Source organism: Microcebus murinus, chromosome 19, assembly GCF_040939455.1.
Source record: "Microcebus murinus isolate Inina chromosome 19, M.murinus_Inina_mat1.0, whole genome shotgun sequence".
NCBI lineage: Eukaryota > Metazoa > Chordata > Mammalia > Primates > Cheirogaleidae > Microcebus > Microcebus murinus.
This window is the reverse complement of record NC_134122.1, coordinates 17,990,700-18,008,670: the sequence shown is the minus strand read 5'-3', so window position 1 is coordinate 18,008,670 and position 17,971 is coordinate 17,990,700. Positions and strand designations below refer to the sequence as shown.

Here is a 17,971-nt window from a genome sequence, read left to right as displayed (position 1 = left end):
GTGAGCTAGGCTGACGCCATATGGCACTCACTCTAGCCTGGGCAACAAAGTGAGACTCTGTCTCAAAAAAAAAAAAAAAGAAAGTATTGATGGCAACAGTTCTAACAATTCAAGTGACACATATTCTAACCAGCCACTCCATTCTGGAGCATATATATTACAGTAATAAAGCACTAGTATATGAGGTCCTATGCATACGAAAGTTCGCTGCAAGGATAACAAGGGCTGAAAAGCAAAAAAACTGAATGTCAATTAAAAAATGGCTACATGATGGCATAGCATAGCATATTGAAAGGGACTTGGTCTGTTTATTGATTTCAAGGAATGTCCTTAACATATTATTAAATGAAAAAAGCAAGTTGTAGAAATGTGAACAGTGCTATTCCATATTGGTTTTTTTGTGTTTTTTTTTTTTTTTTTTTTTTGAGACACAGTCTCACTTTGTTGCCCAGGCTAGAGTGAGTGCCCTGGCATCAGCCTAGCTCACAGCAACCTCAAACTCCTGGGCTCAAGCAATCCTGCTGCCTCAGCCTCCCGGGTGGGTAGCTGGGACTACAGGCATGCGCCACCATGCCCGGCTAATTTTTTCTATATATATGTTAGTCGGCCAATTAATTTCTATTTATAGTAGAGACGGGGTCTCACTTTTGATCAGGCTGGTTTTGAACTCCTGACCTTGAGCAATCTGCCTGCCTTCGCCTCTCTCTGCCTGCCTTCGCCTCTCGGAGTGCTAGAATTACAGGCGTGAGCCACCGTGCCCAGCCTCCATGTTTTTTTTAAAAAAAGTTGTGTGTATACATTTGTGTAACTTTATACAAAGTTAAGAGAAAAACATGGGGAAATATCTTCCTAAACTAGAAAAAGAAACAGCAGGGTAACCTCACAACTGGAGAGTATTTGCAGAAATTGTTTTTTAAAAAGAACATCTGTAATTTGAAATGTTATGGTAAGCATGCATAACTTTTTAAATTTAGTATAAAAAATGTTTTCCAGAATGCCATACTTCTAGGATTTGCTTTCTCTATTCCAGGCCCTCCTCCACTTCCCAGAAAAAGAAAAATGAAATGAGATTGACAAAATGTTGGCAACTGCTAAAACTGGGTAATGGGTACATGTAGGTTCCTTATTCTACTTTTGTATATGCTTAAAATTTTCCATAATAAAAGACCTAAGGGGGGGAGAGCAAAAAAAAAAAGACCTAAAATCACAAGCCTCCACACCAATCATTAAAGGCAACAAGATAGGCCAATAGAAAGATTAGACATTTGAAGTAGACCAAAAGTCCTGGGAGGCAGGAGACAATGTGTGAGGCAAGGGTCTACAACAGCAGCAGGCTACACCTCAGAGCTAGAATGTCCCTCCTACTCTCTTGTGCTTCCTGATTTAGATGGTCAGTTTTTCCTACATTCCCAGCATGAATATCATTAAAATTAATCCCTTCCAAAGGGTACTCTTGTACACTGCAATTAGAAGTATAGACTAGCACTAAAGCTCTCTGGTGAGCAATTTGGAAGTACCTATTCAGAATGAATTTTTACATATCATTATGATCCATCAATTCTAATCTAAGCCCCCAGAAAAGAAATTACACAAAGGTGGATACTACAAAATAATATCCTAGAAGCTAATCGATAAAGAAAAGTTAAACCATAATGTAGTCATTCCATGGAATACTACACAGCAATATTAAAAGGGGGTGGATTTCCACAGTGTGCAGAAAAGAGTTGATGGAGTTGACATAGCAGGTCTAAAAATGTAGTCCTTAGAAAGGACTACAAGGGTGGCCCATGGTCAGTGTCAGGGAATTCAGATTTCAGGACGGTTCACAATGTTCCCTGACTAATACGAGTAGTTTTCTATGCCTAAACTATACAAACAAAATGCTTTATGCTGAGGAACTGCCTTCCTTCTGGGAGAATGGAATTTTGGTACATGCCAGGAAGAGGATACCTGCAGGGCCAGCCCCAACAGAAACCATGGGTACTGAATTTCTCATGTGCTCCCTTGGCAGATATTTTACACGTCACAATTTGAAGTTGATGAAATTAAGTATGTCCTGTCTGACTTCACAAGGAGACAACTCTTAGAAGCTTGTACCTAGTTTCCCCCAGACTTTACCTCACATACCTTTTCCCTTTGCTGATTTTGTTTTGTATTCCTTCACTGTATTAAATCATAGCCATGAGTACAACTACATACTGAGCCCTGTGAGTCTTCCTAGTGAATTGTAAAACCTGAAAGTGGTCTTGGGGAATCCAACAAACGTGACTTTACAAAACAAAGAAAAACCTCTCCGACAGACAGCTGAGTTAAAAAAAAGTGGAGGTCCAGATCACTGTAACATTTGTTAAGAAAACAAAAAGAAACTTCCATTTAAAAAGTACACATTTTCCATGCAACAGTAGAAGAAGGCGAGAAGAGCTCAAAAGATATCTGAATAAATTGATCTCTGCACCCAAAATTATTTAATAATAACCTACACATGTTTACTCTCTCAATCAATAGGAATATACCTAGGGATTCCTGTAATACAAGCCAAGGGGGGTAGGGGGGAGAAAGGGCATTTATTGAAACCTTAAAATCTATACCCTCATAATATGCCAAAATAAAAATAAATAAAATTTTAAAAATAAATAAATAAATAAAAACAAGGCACTGACATTCTAAGCAAAAAAAAAATACAAGCCAAGCAATCTTCTGTGCACCAGAAGAGCCCAAGTAGAAAACATGATTTTTGTGGGAAAAAATTCCTACAATTTTGTAGGAACTAACCACACCTGAAATGAGAAAACAAGCAAACATTTACTATAGGTTGTAAGCAAATTTAGGAAAATAAGATGTGCATACAAGCTGTTATAACTACAGAAGGCTTCCTGAAGCAGTGGGGTCTTGAGGAAGCAGCAGGATTTTTTTAGAAACAAGAAAGGCATCGGCATGAGCAAAGCATGAAGACTTATCAGTATAACAATTTCTATTACTACTACTGACTGAAATTGAAAAAGGGAAGGAAGGTGTTGGATAAGAATAGGCAATAAACTTGGCTCAATAGGGTAGGAAGACTTGCAATAATCCAGGTGAATGTATTAACTAGCGTCGTTGGTAGCAGTGGAAAAAGAAAGCAAAGAATAAATCCAAAATTATTCAAAATAATTAAATTGGAATAGTCAGCAATATTAATAAGAATGGTAAAAAAGAGATATGTAAATGACAACTCCAGATTTCTAAAATAAAAAAAATTTAAATGGTGGCTATGTGGTCAGAAATGACAATAATGGGACATGGGTTTGCATGTTTCTATTTAGCTTTGGGAAAGAAAACAAGAAGCAACTTTCCAGAGGGCCCAACTAGCCTATCAGTCAGCAACTCACCATAAGCCAGCTCATCCTCACACACAAACCAGTTGTATGTTACAAGCTAGTAACAAAAATATACCTCAAATCTTCCGCCAAAAAATAATTTTGTTCTTCTACTTTTTCCCTTACAGATCCCACCTTATTCTATTTCCTTCCAGCCTTCCTGTTCCCCCTTTTGATCACCAACCCCTATTCTTTTTTTCTCCTTTTTATCCTCCTACCTAAATTAACCAAAGCCAGTCTAGCACTACACAGTAAGAAGCCACTAGTAACCTTCAAAACTGTAATTAACCAGATGGTAAGATGGAAACCCAATTATAGCAAAAATAGGTAAGGGACTGAAGTCTGAGGTTTAGCTCATTTTTTCAAAAACTTTGGCAGAGAAATGAAGAGAACAGGATAAAATGAAGCATTGTGGATTGTTTTTAAAATAAGGAAGACTAGTACTTATCTAGAGGGGGAAATGGATTCAGGAATAAAAGTATAAAAGAAAGTCATGGGTTGGGGGGACACACTAGAGGCTACTTACAATCACAGTAGTTAAATATCTGCAAATACAGAATTAAAGAAAATGGATACATCCATAAAATGGAATACAAAACAAATAAAGTCTCCTCTACATCCTGATATGAAAGAATTGTTAAGCAATAAAGTTAATTGGAAAAAAAGCTAAGGTTCAGTGTGCGTTGGGGGAGAATATTTATATCCGCATATCCTTCTATATGCATAAAGAAAATCTGGAAGTGCACACAAACACTAATAAAAATATATGTTTGTGACACAAGTGTGGGGAGAAAAGAGGACAAGAGACAGGTATGGTTGATGCTGTACATGTATTCCTAGAAAGCTTAGCTTTAGAGGCACAAGCAGCAGTAACAAGCTGGCACACCTTCCTCTTAAGGTATCTGGTTGATTGGGCAGGAGGTAGGGAATGAAAGGAAAATAGGCACAAAGAGGTAGCAATGAGGATCCAGATCACATTCTGGATCTCTTCAAAAATGAGAAGGTTAAGCTTGAAAGAGACTTCCACTAACACCACAATTAGAGTAATAAAATAAATAATGCTAATAAAAGATTATAAACCAATGAATAAAATAAGAACCCATGTGTCCATACTGACATTAGTAAATGAATGAATGAGTAAGTGAATGGGAAGAAGGAACAGGTCTTAAAATGTCAATTAATGGAGAAAGAATGATTGACTTAAAAAAATCACTATTTGACAACCCACTGACTGATTCAGGCAAGAATATTAATGAGAAATAAGATATTTACATACTCTCAAAGTATCTCCTAACAATATTATTATTAATTACAAGTGGAAAAATACTAACTTTACAGTAGTAAAACCTGACAGATACCACCTTAACCAAGTAGTTGAAGTTACCATTACCAGTAATGGGATAAGTGACCATCATGCACCTCTTGACATGATGTACTGAGAAAAACACAATATCATTTTGGTACTATTTTTGCCCAAAATGCATAACCTCATCTAATCATGAGGAAACATCATATAAACACAGACTGTCATTCTACAATATAACTAAATAACTAGGCTGTAATCTTTAAAAATATCAAGGTCCTAAAGAAGAAAGACTAACAAACTGTTCCAGAATACAGGCAACTAAATGAATTTGAAAACTAAATGCAACTTGTGATCTTGAATTGAATCCTTGACTAGAAAAAAAATTATTTTTTGTTTTGCTCTAAAGGGCATCATTGAGACAACTGGCAACATTTGAACAAAGTCTATAAATTAGCTATTAAGATTGTGCCAATGTTACTTTCCCAATTTTGATAATGAGACTGTAGTTACTAAGAAAATATCTTTGATTTTAGGAAATACATACTTAAGCATTTAGGGGTAAAGGAGTATCATGTCTGCAAATTACTCTCAAATGGTAAAAACAGTGTGTATATAAAAAGAGGGAATGAGAAAGAAAATATGATTACATGTTAACATCTGAGGAATAAGAGTAAAGGATATAGCCAGAAATTCTTTGGTTTTTTGTTTTGTTTTGTTTTGTTTTTGAGACAGAGTCTCATTCTCTTGCCTGGGCTAGAGTGCCATGGCATGAGCCTAGCTCACAGCAACCTCAAACTCCTGGGCTCAAGTGATCCTCCTGCCTCAACCTCCCGGGTAGCTGGGACGACAGGCATGTGCCACCATACTGGCTAATTTTTTCTATTTTTAGTTGTTTGGCTAATTTCTTTCTATTTATAGTAGAGACGGTCTCGCTCTTGCTCAGGCTAGTCTCGAACTCCTGAGTTCAAGCAATCCTCCCTCATCGGGCCTCCCTGGGATTACAGGCAGGCATGAGCCACCCGCCCGGCCTTTTGTTCTATTCTTGCAGCATTTCTCTATATCTGAAATTCAAAATAAAAAGCTCAGGTTCAGGAAATTCAGTAAGATTAGAAATTGACAAAATAACAGACACTACCATAACAACAGAAACACTCTACAGTTTACAAAGTGCTCTAAGATATTACCAATTTTTAACCCACAACCCTAAAACACAGAACTGATATTATACCTATTTGATAGTGAAAAGAAATTGAGAATCAGAAAGCCTAAGCCACTTATCAGATAGTATAAGGATGTGGTAGGGCTGACCCAAAATACAGTTTGCTACATCTACACCCACCTAAATCCTACTCTTCTTTTCAGGCTTAACTTAATTACTAACTCCTTCATGATTCTTTTTTTCTTTTTCTTTTTTTTTTTTTGAGACAGAGTCTCACTGTATTGCCTGCCTGAGCTAGAGTGGCATCAGCCTAGCTCACAGCAACCTCAAAAACTCCTAGGCTCAAGCAATCCTTCTGCCTCAGCCTCCCCAGTAGCTGGGACTACAGGCATGTGCCACCATGCCTGGCTAATTTTTTCTATATATTTTTAGTTGGCCAATTAATTTCTTTCTATTTTTAGTAGAGATGGGGTCTCACTCTTGCTCAGGCTGGTTTCCAACTCCTGACCTTGCATGACCCTCCTGCCTCAGCCTCCTAGGATGACAGGCATGAGCCACCGTGCCCAGCCCTTCATGATTCTTTTTAACCACACAAACCTCACCCTTAACATCTAATTAAATAATCCTCATTTTCTAATTATTTTTAGATGTCTCACTCTTCCACATAGGACTAATTACTAGTCTGGGGACAAATATCAGTTCTTTTACTTGTATCATACTCCCTGGTACTAACTATTCAAATTAGATGCCAATTCCTGGTTCCTTGCTTACTAAAACCTCCCCCCACCACCACCACCAAAAATGGATTCTTCTCACTCTTACTCCTACCCATATTCTAGTTCTTTAAGAGGCAGTTTAATTCCAATCTATTCAAACAAGCATTTCCTAGGCAGCATAGCATGCAGTGAAAACCTCCAGGTCCAATGCCAAAATGAAGTGGACTTAAACCTCAACTCTACTACCTACTTGTGTAAACCTTAAGCAAGTACTTAATTAAACTACTTGTGTTTAATTTCTCTAAAGCCTCCAACTCCTAATTTGAGAGGTCTCAAACTGTACCTTCCTCAAGGAGTTGTTGTGAAGATTTAATAAGGTAATGCAGATGAAATGCTTAACAGCTGACCATAAAAGTATACACTAATTGTTAGCTATAAGAGACTAGGTGCCAAAAAGAGACTAGGTACGAAACACTGCACCAGGCTAAAGTTATGATACAAAGAAGGCTGCAACCAAATGAGGTAGAGCATACAGTAGAAAATGAAATTGAATATATGAAAAAAAAATTATTATAGCACAATGCAGAATGAGGTAGATGCAAAACCAATGACTACAGGCCTCAGATTCCAAACCAAACCAAATCAGCTACCGGATACAAAAAACAGACAAAGATATCAGAAGAAGAAGAAAAAGCTACTTACCAATAACCTTTATGAATACAAACACAAAAATCCTCAACAAAAGACTAACAAATCAAATTTAGCAACATACAAAAGGGACCATACAAAGTGGATTTCTTCCTGGAATGCAAGGTTGGTTGCATGAAAGTCAATCAATGAAATACAATATGTTAACAAAATGAAGGACAAAAGCTACATGATTTCAATATACACAGAAAAAGCATTTGACAGAATCCAGCACCCTCTCAGAACAAGACAAAAAGACTCAAATAGGAATAGAAGAAAACTTTCTTAATCTCATAAAGGCCCACAGCTCAGCTCAGATCATATTTAATGGTAAAGACTGAGTATTTTTCCTCTAAGATTAGGAACAAGACAAGGATGTCTGATCTTGCCACTTCCTATTCAACATGAAGCTGGAGGTTCCAGTTGAAAAATTAGATAAAAACAAAGAAAGAGAGGGAGAGTAAGAGAGAAAAAGGGCACCAAAACTGAAAAAGAAGATGTAAAACTATCTCTATTCACAGATGACATAATCTTATACATAGAAAGTCCTAATGAATCCACATACATAAAGACTACTGGAACTAATAACAAGTTCAGTATAGCTGCAGGACACAGGATCAACATATAAAAATGACTGACACATTCTACAACATGGATGAACCTCGAGGATATGCTAAGTGAAATAAGCAGTCACAAAAAACCCAAATACTCAATGATCCCGTGAATAAGGTATCTAAAGTAATCAAATTCATGGGAACAGTACAATGTTGGCTGCCGAGGCTAAGGGGTGAATGGGGAGTTACTGTTTAATAGGCACAAGATGAAGAGTTGAAGAGATGGACAGTGGTGATGTTGCACCATAATGTGAATGTACTTAATGCTACCAAATGACACGATTTAAAATGGTTAAGACAGTAAATTTTAGATTTTACCACAATTTTAAAAAAAACTTTTAAAAAATCTATTGGATCTCTATATAGTAGCAACAAATAATCTAAAAATTAAGAAAACAATTCCATTTACAATAGCATCAAAAAGAATACTCAGGAATAAATTTTACAAAAGCAGCACATTCATATGCTGAAAACTACATGACATCTTTGAAAAACAATAAAGATCTCAATAAATGGAAGGAGATTCCATGTTCATAAACTGAAAAGCTAATATTGTTAAAATGGCAATACTATCCAAATTGATCTACAGATTCAACACTGCTAGTATCATAATCCCAGCTACCTTTTTTGCTGAAACTGACAAGTTGATCCTAAAATTCATATAGAAGTGCAAGCAGAACAGCCAATGCAATCTTGGAACAAGGACTCAATACTTCCTGACTTCAAACTTATTACAAGTTACAGTAATCAAGCTAGTGTGAAACTGGCATAATGATGGGCATATATCAATGAAATAGAACTGAGAGTCTAGAGGTAATTCCTCACTTTATGATCAACTGATCTCCAACAAGGGTGCCAAGATGAACATTTTTTCAACAAATGGTGCTGGAACAACTGGATAGTCAGTCACATAAAAAGAATGAAGTTCTTTTGAATTTGAATAAAATGCAAATCAAAACTGCAATGAGATATCACTTTATATCCACTTGGATGGCTACATTAAAAAAGGATAATAACAAGTGTTGACAATGGCAAGCATATGGAGAAAAAGAAACCCTCATACATTGCTGGTGAGAATGTAGAATTCTACTGCTGTTTTGGAAACTGTCAGTTCCTCAAAAAGTTAAAACATATAACTTTTAGAAATTCTACTCCTAGGTATACACCCAACAGAAGTGAAAGCATTATGTCCACACAAACATTTGTACCAGAACATTCATAGCAGCATTATTCCTAATAGCCCAGAAGTGAAAACAGCCCAAATGCCCATCCACTGATGAATGCATAAACAAAATGCAGTATAGCCCTACGATCGAGTATTTTTCACCCATAAAAAAAGAATAAAGGAGCTTCCAGATAGCTGAATATGTGGAGGATCCTGGAAGCTGGCCTGCCCAGGGGGGGCATGGAAGCTCCACACCACTTTCCCCATACTTAACCCTATGTATCTCTTCATCCGTATCCTTTGTAATATCCTTTATAATAAATTTAAATGTTAAAAAAAAAAGAATAAAGTACTGACATATGCCACAACATGGATGAACTCTGATAATTACGCTAAAAGAGACAAACAAGACAAAAAAGAATCACATTGTATGATTCCATTTATATGAAATATTCAGAATAGGCAAGTCCATAGTCAGAAAGTAGATTAGTGGTTGCCAGGGATTGGAAAGGGACAAATGCAGAGTGACTGCTGCTAGGTATAGCATTTTTTGGGTGGGTGGGTCAGTGGGGGTGCGAAATGTTCTGGAATTAGATAGTGGTGATAGTTGCACAATTCTATAAATATACTAAAAACCACCAAATCCTGTTTGTGTACACACGTGTTTTAGGGGGATACTTCAAAAGAATAGAATGGACTGAAGTCAACAAAGATGTCATAACTCTGAAAATATTCAATGTCATTGCAGCAAACTGCTCAACAAATGCTCACTGACTGAAAACCACTAATAAGAACAGCAAAACAAGTGAGTTAGTTTAATCTTGTTTGTTATTATACAAAATCGAATCAGCCACTGTTTGCAGAAAATATCTTGTACGGTTCAAAGTATAAAATTCTTCACAACCAGGTTCAATCTGTTTTGAACATTCCATCTGAAATGGGAAGTCAGCTGAGTCATCGTCACATAATATACTACTGCTGAAAATTCAAAATGCTTTTCCCTAGTTGAAGAGTGGAAATGCTAGGATTTCTGCTTTATAGCCAACTCAACACAGAGTATGCAAATTATCTTTAAAATAAGACATCTTAAATAGAAAATTTAAACTATATTTATTTTCATGGATTTTTTTTTAAGATTGAGAGAAACTATGCCTAGTGGAATATTACTTTCTCTCTTTTGAATCCAAAAATCTTCCTTTTATTGATACTATTCAGCTCCTCTGACAATCTCCCTATCATGCAATGTCTTTTAATCTTTGAGGAGTAATTACCCTGTGAAATGTGATAAATTAAGGACTACATCTGTTTGCTTTTTTTTTTTTTAAAGCACAAATTCAATTTTTCAAGCTACTTCACACCACCAGTGGTCCTTCAATGGAACCCAGGATGAGAACCTTTGCTCCAGGGGCTCAGTGCCACTCTAATTTCAAATGTGGCATTCTTTTAAGAATACCAATTACAAGTCTAGCCTGTGTTTCATTTTCTTACCAAGGTTATCAGTTCATCAATGGTCAAAGCTGAAAACAAGCAATATTCCTGTTCAACAATAAGGGAGCTACCTTCAGAATAACCCTTCATAAAAGTAGCAATCATTAAGACTGATCAATTAAATACAAAGACCAGTAATTATTGCAACCACAAATATTTAAAATTCTATCTCAGTTTAGATTCTTTGGCATTTCCTAAAACAAAAGGAACAGCAAATTAGTGTAAAGGTAAAAATATTATCTAATATTATCTAATTAACCTTTTAGTTGTTTTACGTCAAAATGCTGGGGGAGGGAGCCTGATGTGATGCACTGAGAACATACCATCACCTATGGGATATTCCTGCCAAAAAGGTTTAACCTGAATCTAATCACACTATAACAATTAGACAAATACAAACTGAAGTCTGCAAAAACAACTAGTCTGGAGTATTCCAAAGTATCATTGACACAAAAGGGGCAGAAAAGGATAGGAAAATGCTCCTAATGCAAAGAAACTTCAGAGACAAGAGAACTAAATGCAACCCTGAATTAAGAAATTGAGTGAAAGAATAAACATCTTTAAAAAAAATTATCAAGACAATTAGGAAAATTTGAAGATAGACTGAAGAGTACTATTAACTTTCCATGTAGGATCATTTGATTATTGTTATGTAGAATGCTCTTATTCTTGCAAGATACATATTGCCATATTTTGGGGTTGAAGTGTTATGCTAAAACAATATGGCAAAATATTAATAATCAGTATATCTAGCTAAAGATATACAGGTATTCACTGCACCATTTTTAATACTCTTCATGAGGTTAGACTGATTTTTTAAAAATTTAAAATGGGACAGGGGCTTTTTTCTGTTTTGAGTGACAGACTTCTCTAAGTCCGCCTGAAACGAATACATATAATGCATACCATTTTAGTCTTTCCAATCATGGGCAATACTTTTGAGGTTGTCATAAAACAGAACTATAAAAGACTTGAAGTCTTTCCAATTTATACTTTCAGACATATTCCAGATGCCAAAACTCAAAAGAGGTTACAGAATGGTATTCCTTTTATGTTTATATTCAAATTTTCCAGAGGGTTGTTATGCATTTTAAAATTAAACTTACAGTTTGTGATTCATTTATTCTATCAATTGATTTACCACAGTTGCCAAAATAAGCCTACAGATATGATTCTGCTGCCCTGCAAATTGTATCACAGCAAAGCAACAGAAAAACTTAGCAAAATCAGAAGATGATTTTTCACCCCAGATAAAGGTTGATGAATTGCAAGAGTAGGACCCACCTTAGCTAGGGAGACTTAAAGCCCTGGTTTACTCCTACTCTAGTCTTTTCCTATGTAGCAACTGTCCCAAGCAAAAGTGTCTCAGACATAAACGTCCAGTTTCAATGCAACATTATATGGTATGGTACCTTTAACAATTCTTGTTGTATGATGACATCCAACTGTTGATTTAGGGGGAAAAAACAGTATAACATAAAGCATGTTTAACTTCTACTTTAGACAATATAGCTTATGTTACAGCAAACTCATCACTAGAATGGGCATAAAATATATTGAGAAAATTACTCTTACTATTTCAGAAAGAAAGGAGAAACCCAAGTTATATTTCTATTGTGCAATATAAAATACTGCATAATGGGAAGAACACTAGAGTTAGAGTCAAGAGGCCTGTTTAAATCTCAGCTCAGTCATTTGTTAAAGAATATAACCTATATGAATGACTTCTATTCTAGCTAACTGGGGAAAAAAAAAAAGAATATAACCTTGAATAAATTACTGATCTATCTCCACCACAGCTTTCTCATTTGAAAAATGAAAGAACCAGAATACTGGCTGATCTCTATCTAAGGTCATAGTCTAGCTCTAAAATATTCAATGATTCTGTGACTTTGGCCTCCAAAATAATTTTTAAAATTAAACCAATTGAGTTATACTAAAGGATTTTTTTTAAAAAAAAAACAACTGAAAATGTAACTTATCCTCTTTTCTCCCTGACCTCCTATTTCTGCTCTGACTTCTGTTCAGCGGCTGGGTCAAACTCCCATTCACCCAAGATGGAGATCCCTACATACTTTGACTCCTCTCCCAACTAATCAGCTGCCAAATCCCAGGTTCTGCTTCCTTGGTATCTCATACTATCATCTCCCTTCTACCACCACTTTAATTCAGGTCTTCTTTATGTCTTGTCTAGACCATTAGTTGTCTCCCATAAATACACCTGATCATCACTAATACCAACCTAGAAGATTATTCTATCACATCAGTACCCTACGCAACAGCATGCAATAGCTCCCCATACTTAAAGATTTATGCACAAACTCCTCAATGTGACCTTCAAGAACCTCCACATCTGGCCCCAACTAGCTTATTACAAATGCCTTACATGATGATAATCCTACCAGTACTACTATATCAAAATCCCTTGTGATTTCAGGATTTTGATCCTTTAGTTCTGCAATTGTTCTTATAATAACCTTCCTCTCTGCCTTTCAAAATTGATTCCATTCTTTAAAGTTCAGTTCCAATGGTGATCACCCTCATCTAGACATTACAGATCCCTCTTTTGAACACCCATAATACTGACATAATATGACAATTTTGATGGCCAAAAGTGAATTTTAAAAGACAGTTTAGCTATGATAGTAAACTAAATTTATCCCTTGTGCCAATTTTAACTGGTACTGGCTACCAGGCACACTGTCTTGAGGAGGATTTGCAGCTTAGCAGAGGAAAAGGAGAATGGCAACATGTCTTTGATGTTCAGAGACCCAGAACTTCCAAAGTGGGGGTCCACATAATGGGGTTTGGGATTTCATGGTATTAAAAGATGTTTAAATTAATTCAACACTTAAAGGTTTGAGGTTTTCACATTAAAATTCCAAATGAAGATTTAGAACGGTGCTTCTCAACCAGGGGTCAATTTTGTCCCACCCAGGGGACATTTGACAGTATGTGGAAAAACTTTTTTTTTTTTTTTTTTTGAGACAGAGTCTCACTTTGTTGCCCAGGCTAGAGTGAGTGCCGTGGCGTCAGCCTGGCTCACAGCAACCTCAATCTCCTGGGCTCAGCGATCCTACGGCCTCAGCCTCCCGAGTAGCTGGGACTACAGGCATGCGCCACCATGCCCGGCTAATTTTTTGTATATATATATATTTTAGTTGATCAATTAATTTCTTTCTATTTTTGGTAGAGACGGGGTCTCGCTCAGGCTGGTTTCGAACTCCTGACCTTGAGCGATCCGCCCGCCTCGGCCTCCCAAAGTGCTAGGATTACAGGCGTGAGCCACCTCGCCCGGCGAAAAACTTTTGATTGTCACAACTGGGCAAGAACACTACTGAAGATGCTGAACACATCCTACTGAATGCAAAAGACAGCCCTCACAATAATAAATTGTCTGGTCCAAAATGTCAAGAGTGCCCAGGTTGAGAAACTCTGTTCTAGATGTACTGCATGCATCTGTGGGTTCTGCCTCCCAAAAGAAATATTCAAATTTTTCAAGATGAAGAACCATGCCTCTAATAAGAGACAATATAGTTAAATGTCTGACAGCATCTCCAATTACCAGTGGTGTGGCCTCCTGCAAGTTACTTAACCTCTTTATGCCTCAAATTTTTCTAATAATAGTACCTACCTCACAGGGTTTTTCAAGGATCAGATGAGTCCATGTAAAGTCTTTGGAGAAGGGTGCCAAGCAGAAAGTAAGCAATCAATATACTTGGTTACTTATTCTACCCTCCCTAGTGGGTCCCACAAATGAAATATAAAATGCCCAACAAATATTTAGTCAATGAATACAATGCCTTGACTTCCTGCAGAGAGCACTAAAGACAAATATATTCTTGTTTGAGAAAAAAGAAGCATAGAGCTAGAAATGGAGTTGAAAGGAAGCCTCTGTTTACCTAATCACATTTCTCCTTCCTCAGAATACTTTTAAAACCTGTAAGAAACATTCCCCTCTCACAAAATCCTTACTACACACTGCCCTACCATCTCCTTGATATTTGTTTTTCCTTTTCATACTCTCTGACCAACTGAAGATCCTCAAGCACTTGAACAGGATGCTATCTTCTTTTGACCCCTACATCACTTACCTTGTATTACAGTTATTTATGTCCTTACTATAATCTCCCTAGTACATTGTACATGCCCTCTGTGGACATGGGCAGTGCGTCACTCCTTTTTATGTAATCCAAGGGGCCTAACAGATCTTAGCAACTGGCTGCCCTCTCATTTTATAGATTAGAGAGGCTAAGCGACTTGCCAAAAGTCAAGGTCATATTCTAAGTGGCAGAGCTGGAATTCAAACTCTGAGACATAGCAAATTCAGAAACTCAAGTTCTACCCAACTGTAATAGCATGAAAATTATGCTTGTGGTACAATTTTAAATTAAATTCTAGAACACTTTCACGGGGATGATACTGATATAGTTACCTGACAAAACGAAAATGGAAAGGGAAATAGACGTAACCCCAAACTCCATTCTGCCGCTGAAATTATACGTTAATAACTCAACCTGTTTTCTTTAATGGTTCCATATCTTAACATGTCTTTAATAGCTTCTGACCACAAAACTCATTTAAACGTACAATGAACAGTTATTTAGTCAGTGATGTCAGGCTTAATTTCCTTCAAATGATTCCATAATTATAACAGAAAATCTCTTACTACGTAAACCAATCATGCACACCTTTACCAACTGAACACATTCCTTAACCACCACCTGAACAGATTAATATCTATAAAACTCAAAAGGCCAACAATTTGGAATGATTCTATACGGTGAAAATATTCAGATGATTTGAATTATGAGTGTTAATACCCCAAAATAAATCCAAAATGTATAATCATTGAGAGCAAACTGCATTAAGACCTAAAATAGGAGAAATTTTATTCTGGGGGAGGCAGGGAAAACTGTTCACTAATTTGGTTAACTGGTTAACTTTCAGAGTGTCCCAGTATGATGCAAAAGAAAAAGGTGAATAAGAAAGGAAAAGATTGTAAGACAGAAAATGAATGTGAAAGGAGTTAAATACAGTGGAATTCCCTGATGCTTAAGCAATTACAGCTCAATAAAGCTAAACATTTCCATAAAGGCTACGTGTAAAAAAAAAAAAAGCAAAAACAACAAAAAAAACCCACTTCTCTTCGCAGTGACGCTCTAAGTTGCCAGTGCAAAAGCATTCAGGCCCAATAGGAACGATAATCACTTACTGGGAACAGATTTTTAATTATTTTACCACTGATAAATAGAGCACACACCGAACATAGACGCAAATGTAGTTTCAAAGGAAAACAAAACGCAGTTTATGCTTGGTAAAGTTCAAGGGCAAAACTGTTTCCAATGCAAGAGAATCCGCCTGACTACAATGTGTTAAAAAAAAATGCGAACACATAGTATCTTTTTATAAAGGCAACAATTTGAGATACAAAGTAATAACGGGGAAGCCAAAACAGTTTGACAGCCCGCCACAAGGGCCGCCTCAATCATGAGTCACACAATGCCTGCAACCATTTACAATAGTAATTAATGCACAAGTCCCCTAATTAAATTCTAAAAGGGTGAGAATGCTTTAACTAAGTTTACGAGAATTGCTTTTCGCTTTATTTTAAGAAAGAAACACACGCGTAATTACGCATCTCCCCGCAATCCGCTCCATCCAATATTCCCTCAGGTCGCTTCCCCCAAACGTCTGTTCTCTGCGTGCGAAAGAAAATGACACGGGGGAACTTCTAAACCCAGAAAGGGCGAACCAGAGTGGAAATACAGGACTATAATGGGGCGGGAGACGAAAAGCTCGCCCATCTTACCTGCTAAGATTTCTTTCTAGGTCTTTGGTAGCTTTAGCTTCCAATTCTCTGAAACAGAAAACAAAAACAAAAAACAAAAAAACGAGATGCGCGTGAAAACGGAGCTGCTGCGGCAGAGGCTCGCGCCGGGGCCGGATGGGGGAGGGGAGGGCAGCCGGGGGGAGGGGGACTCACAAAGCTGCGGGGCTGCAGCCCAGACTGCGGTCAGGAGGCGCGGGCGAGACGCAGACCCCGCCCGGCCCCAGAGGCGCGGCGCAGCTCCTCCGGGCCGCCCGGCCGGCCTCCGCAGCGGTGCAGCCCGCGCCCTCTCGCCGAGGCCCGAGGTCTCGGGGACGCCCGGCGCCACCGCCGCGGTTACGGGCCCTGCGGCAGCGCCCGAGGCTCCTCCCGCCGGAGGGAGGACCCTGCTCCGCTCACCTCATGTGTGTAAAGTGCACGAGCAAGTGGGGCGCGGCGAAGGAGGCTCGCGAGCCTCAAGCCCTCCGCAGCGCCGCGGGGAGAGGCCCGAGCCGCTGCACCAGCGCCATTTTCTACACCGACCCGCTGCCGCCGCCGCCGCCGCCACCGCCGCCGCCGCCGCCGCAGGCCCCAGACCGGAAGTGTATGCCCCACTCGGCAACCCCTTCCGGGGGCGCCGCGGCCACCGGCCCCAAGATGGAGGCCCTAGCAACTAGACCCACAGCCCGAGCAGGTCCTTGGCAACCGCCCGGGCTCCGCACGCGGTCCCCGAGCTCCTTGGAGTTCACAGCCTCCGAGGCGCCCCACAGAGCGGCTGGGGGGCCCGCCGAGCCCCGAGCCCAGTCTTTCTCGTCGCGGCTGGCTCTGGCCTTACTGGAGTCCCTCCCCTCCTCCTCCTTTGCTGCGACACAAGTTTCCTTCCCCGCCGTTCGTCCCCTCCCCCACCGAGAAAACGCCAAAAAAAAAAAAAAAAAAACTCCCCTAAACCTCAAATTCTACTCCAGCCACAGCCTTATGAGCTCTTGCGGCTTGTAAATTCGGCCGCTTCTAATTGTTTTTAACCTTGGGCCAAGTAACCTCTCTGCTGCTCTCTTTCCTCCTCAGGTAAACAATGCATACCTGAGGCGGGCTGTGAGGTTTAAAAGAGATTTTTAGCCACCAAATTTTGCAGACCCTTTGACTCAGCAATTCCGCTTTCACGAATTTCTGCTCAGGAAATAATCCTGGCTATCTACAAATACTTCACCATTAAGATATTAAGTCGCAGAATTGTAAACTGCCAAACTGTCCAACATTATGAGGTGGCTTTAAAAACTGAGCTACTGGCATGTATTAGGATACTGTAAAGATGATGTGGAGGAGGAATACCGGCACGAGGGAAATGGTTGCAATAGAATAAATGAAAAAGCAGATTCCAAAGAAGCTCACGGTAAGAAACACGTAGACACACTGAGATACATATATATGTAGACAAAGATACGTGTAAAGTAAAAAAATATATACGTGTAGATACAAAAAGGTATATGCATACCTACAGGTAGATACATTATACATACATGTAGATACAATAAGATACATATATCCCCGTGTGTGTGTTCCTTTCATCCTCTCACAACGCAACACTTTTTCTTCCAAAGATAATTTCTCCTCTGTGCTTAAAATCTATTCTCTGTTACATTGTCAGAAACCTCACCAGCTCGAATATCTCCC

The 17,971-nt window shown here is 38.5% G+C and overlaps 1 protein-coding gene across 6 annotated transcripts in view; it reads right to left on the bottom strand.

The window, feature by feature from the left end:
• The window catches only part of TNRC6A (trinucleotide repeat containing adaptor 6A), a 105,944-nt gene extending 88,753 nt beyond the window's left edge, over nucleotides 1-17,191 (bottom strand). For 4 of the 6 annotated variants that reach the window (XM_012780141.2, XM_075995186.1, XM_075995187.1 and 1 more), the window contains exons 1-2: nucleotides 16,721-17,191; nucleotides 16,304-16,351 (exon numbers count right to left, since the gene is read on the bottom strand). In XM_012780141.2, the coding sequence (XP_012635595.2) occupies nucleotides 16,304-16,351; nucleotides 16,721-16,725 (53 nt within the window). In that variant the 5' untranslated portion in view covers nucleotides 16,726-17,191. Of the gene's footprint in view, nucleotides 1-16,303; nucleotides 16,352-16,477; nucleotides 16,668-16,720 lie in introns of those variants that run through there. The other 2 variants (XM_020281412.2, XM_012780144.3) reach the window with 2 other exon arrangements.
• Nucleotides 17,192-17,971: the final 780 nt, after the last annotated feature.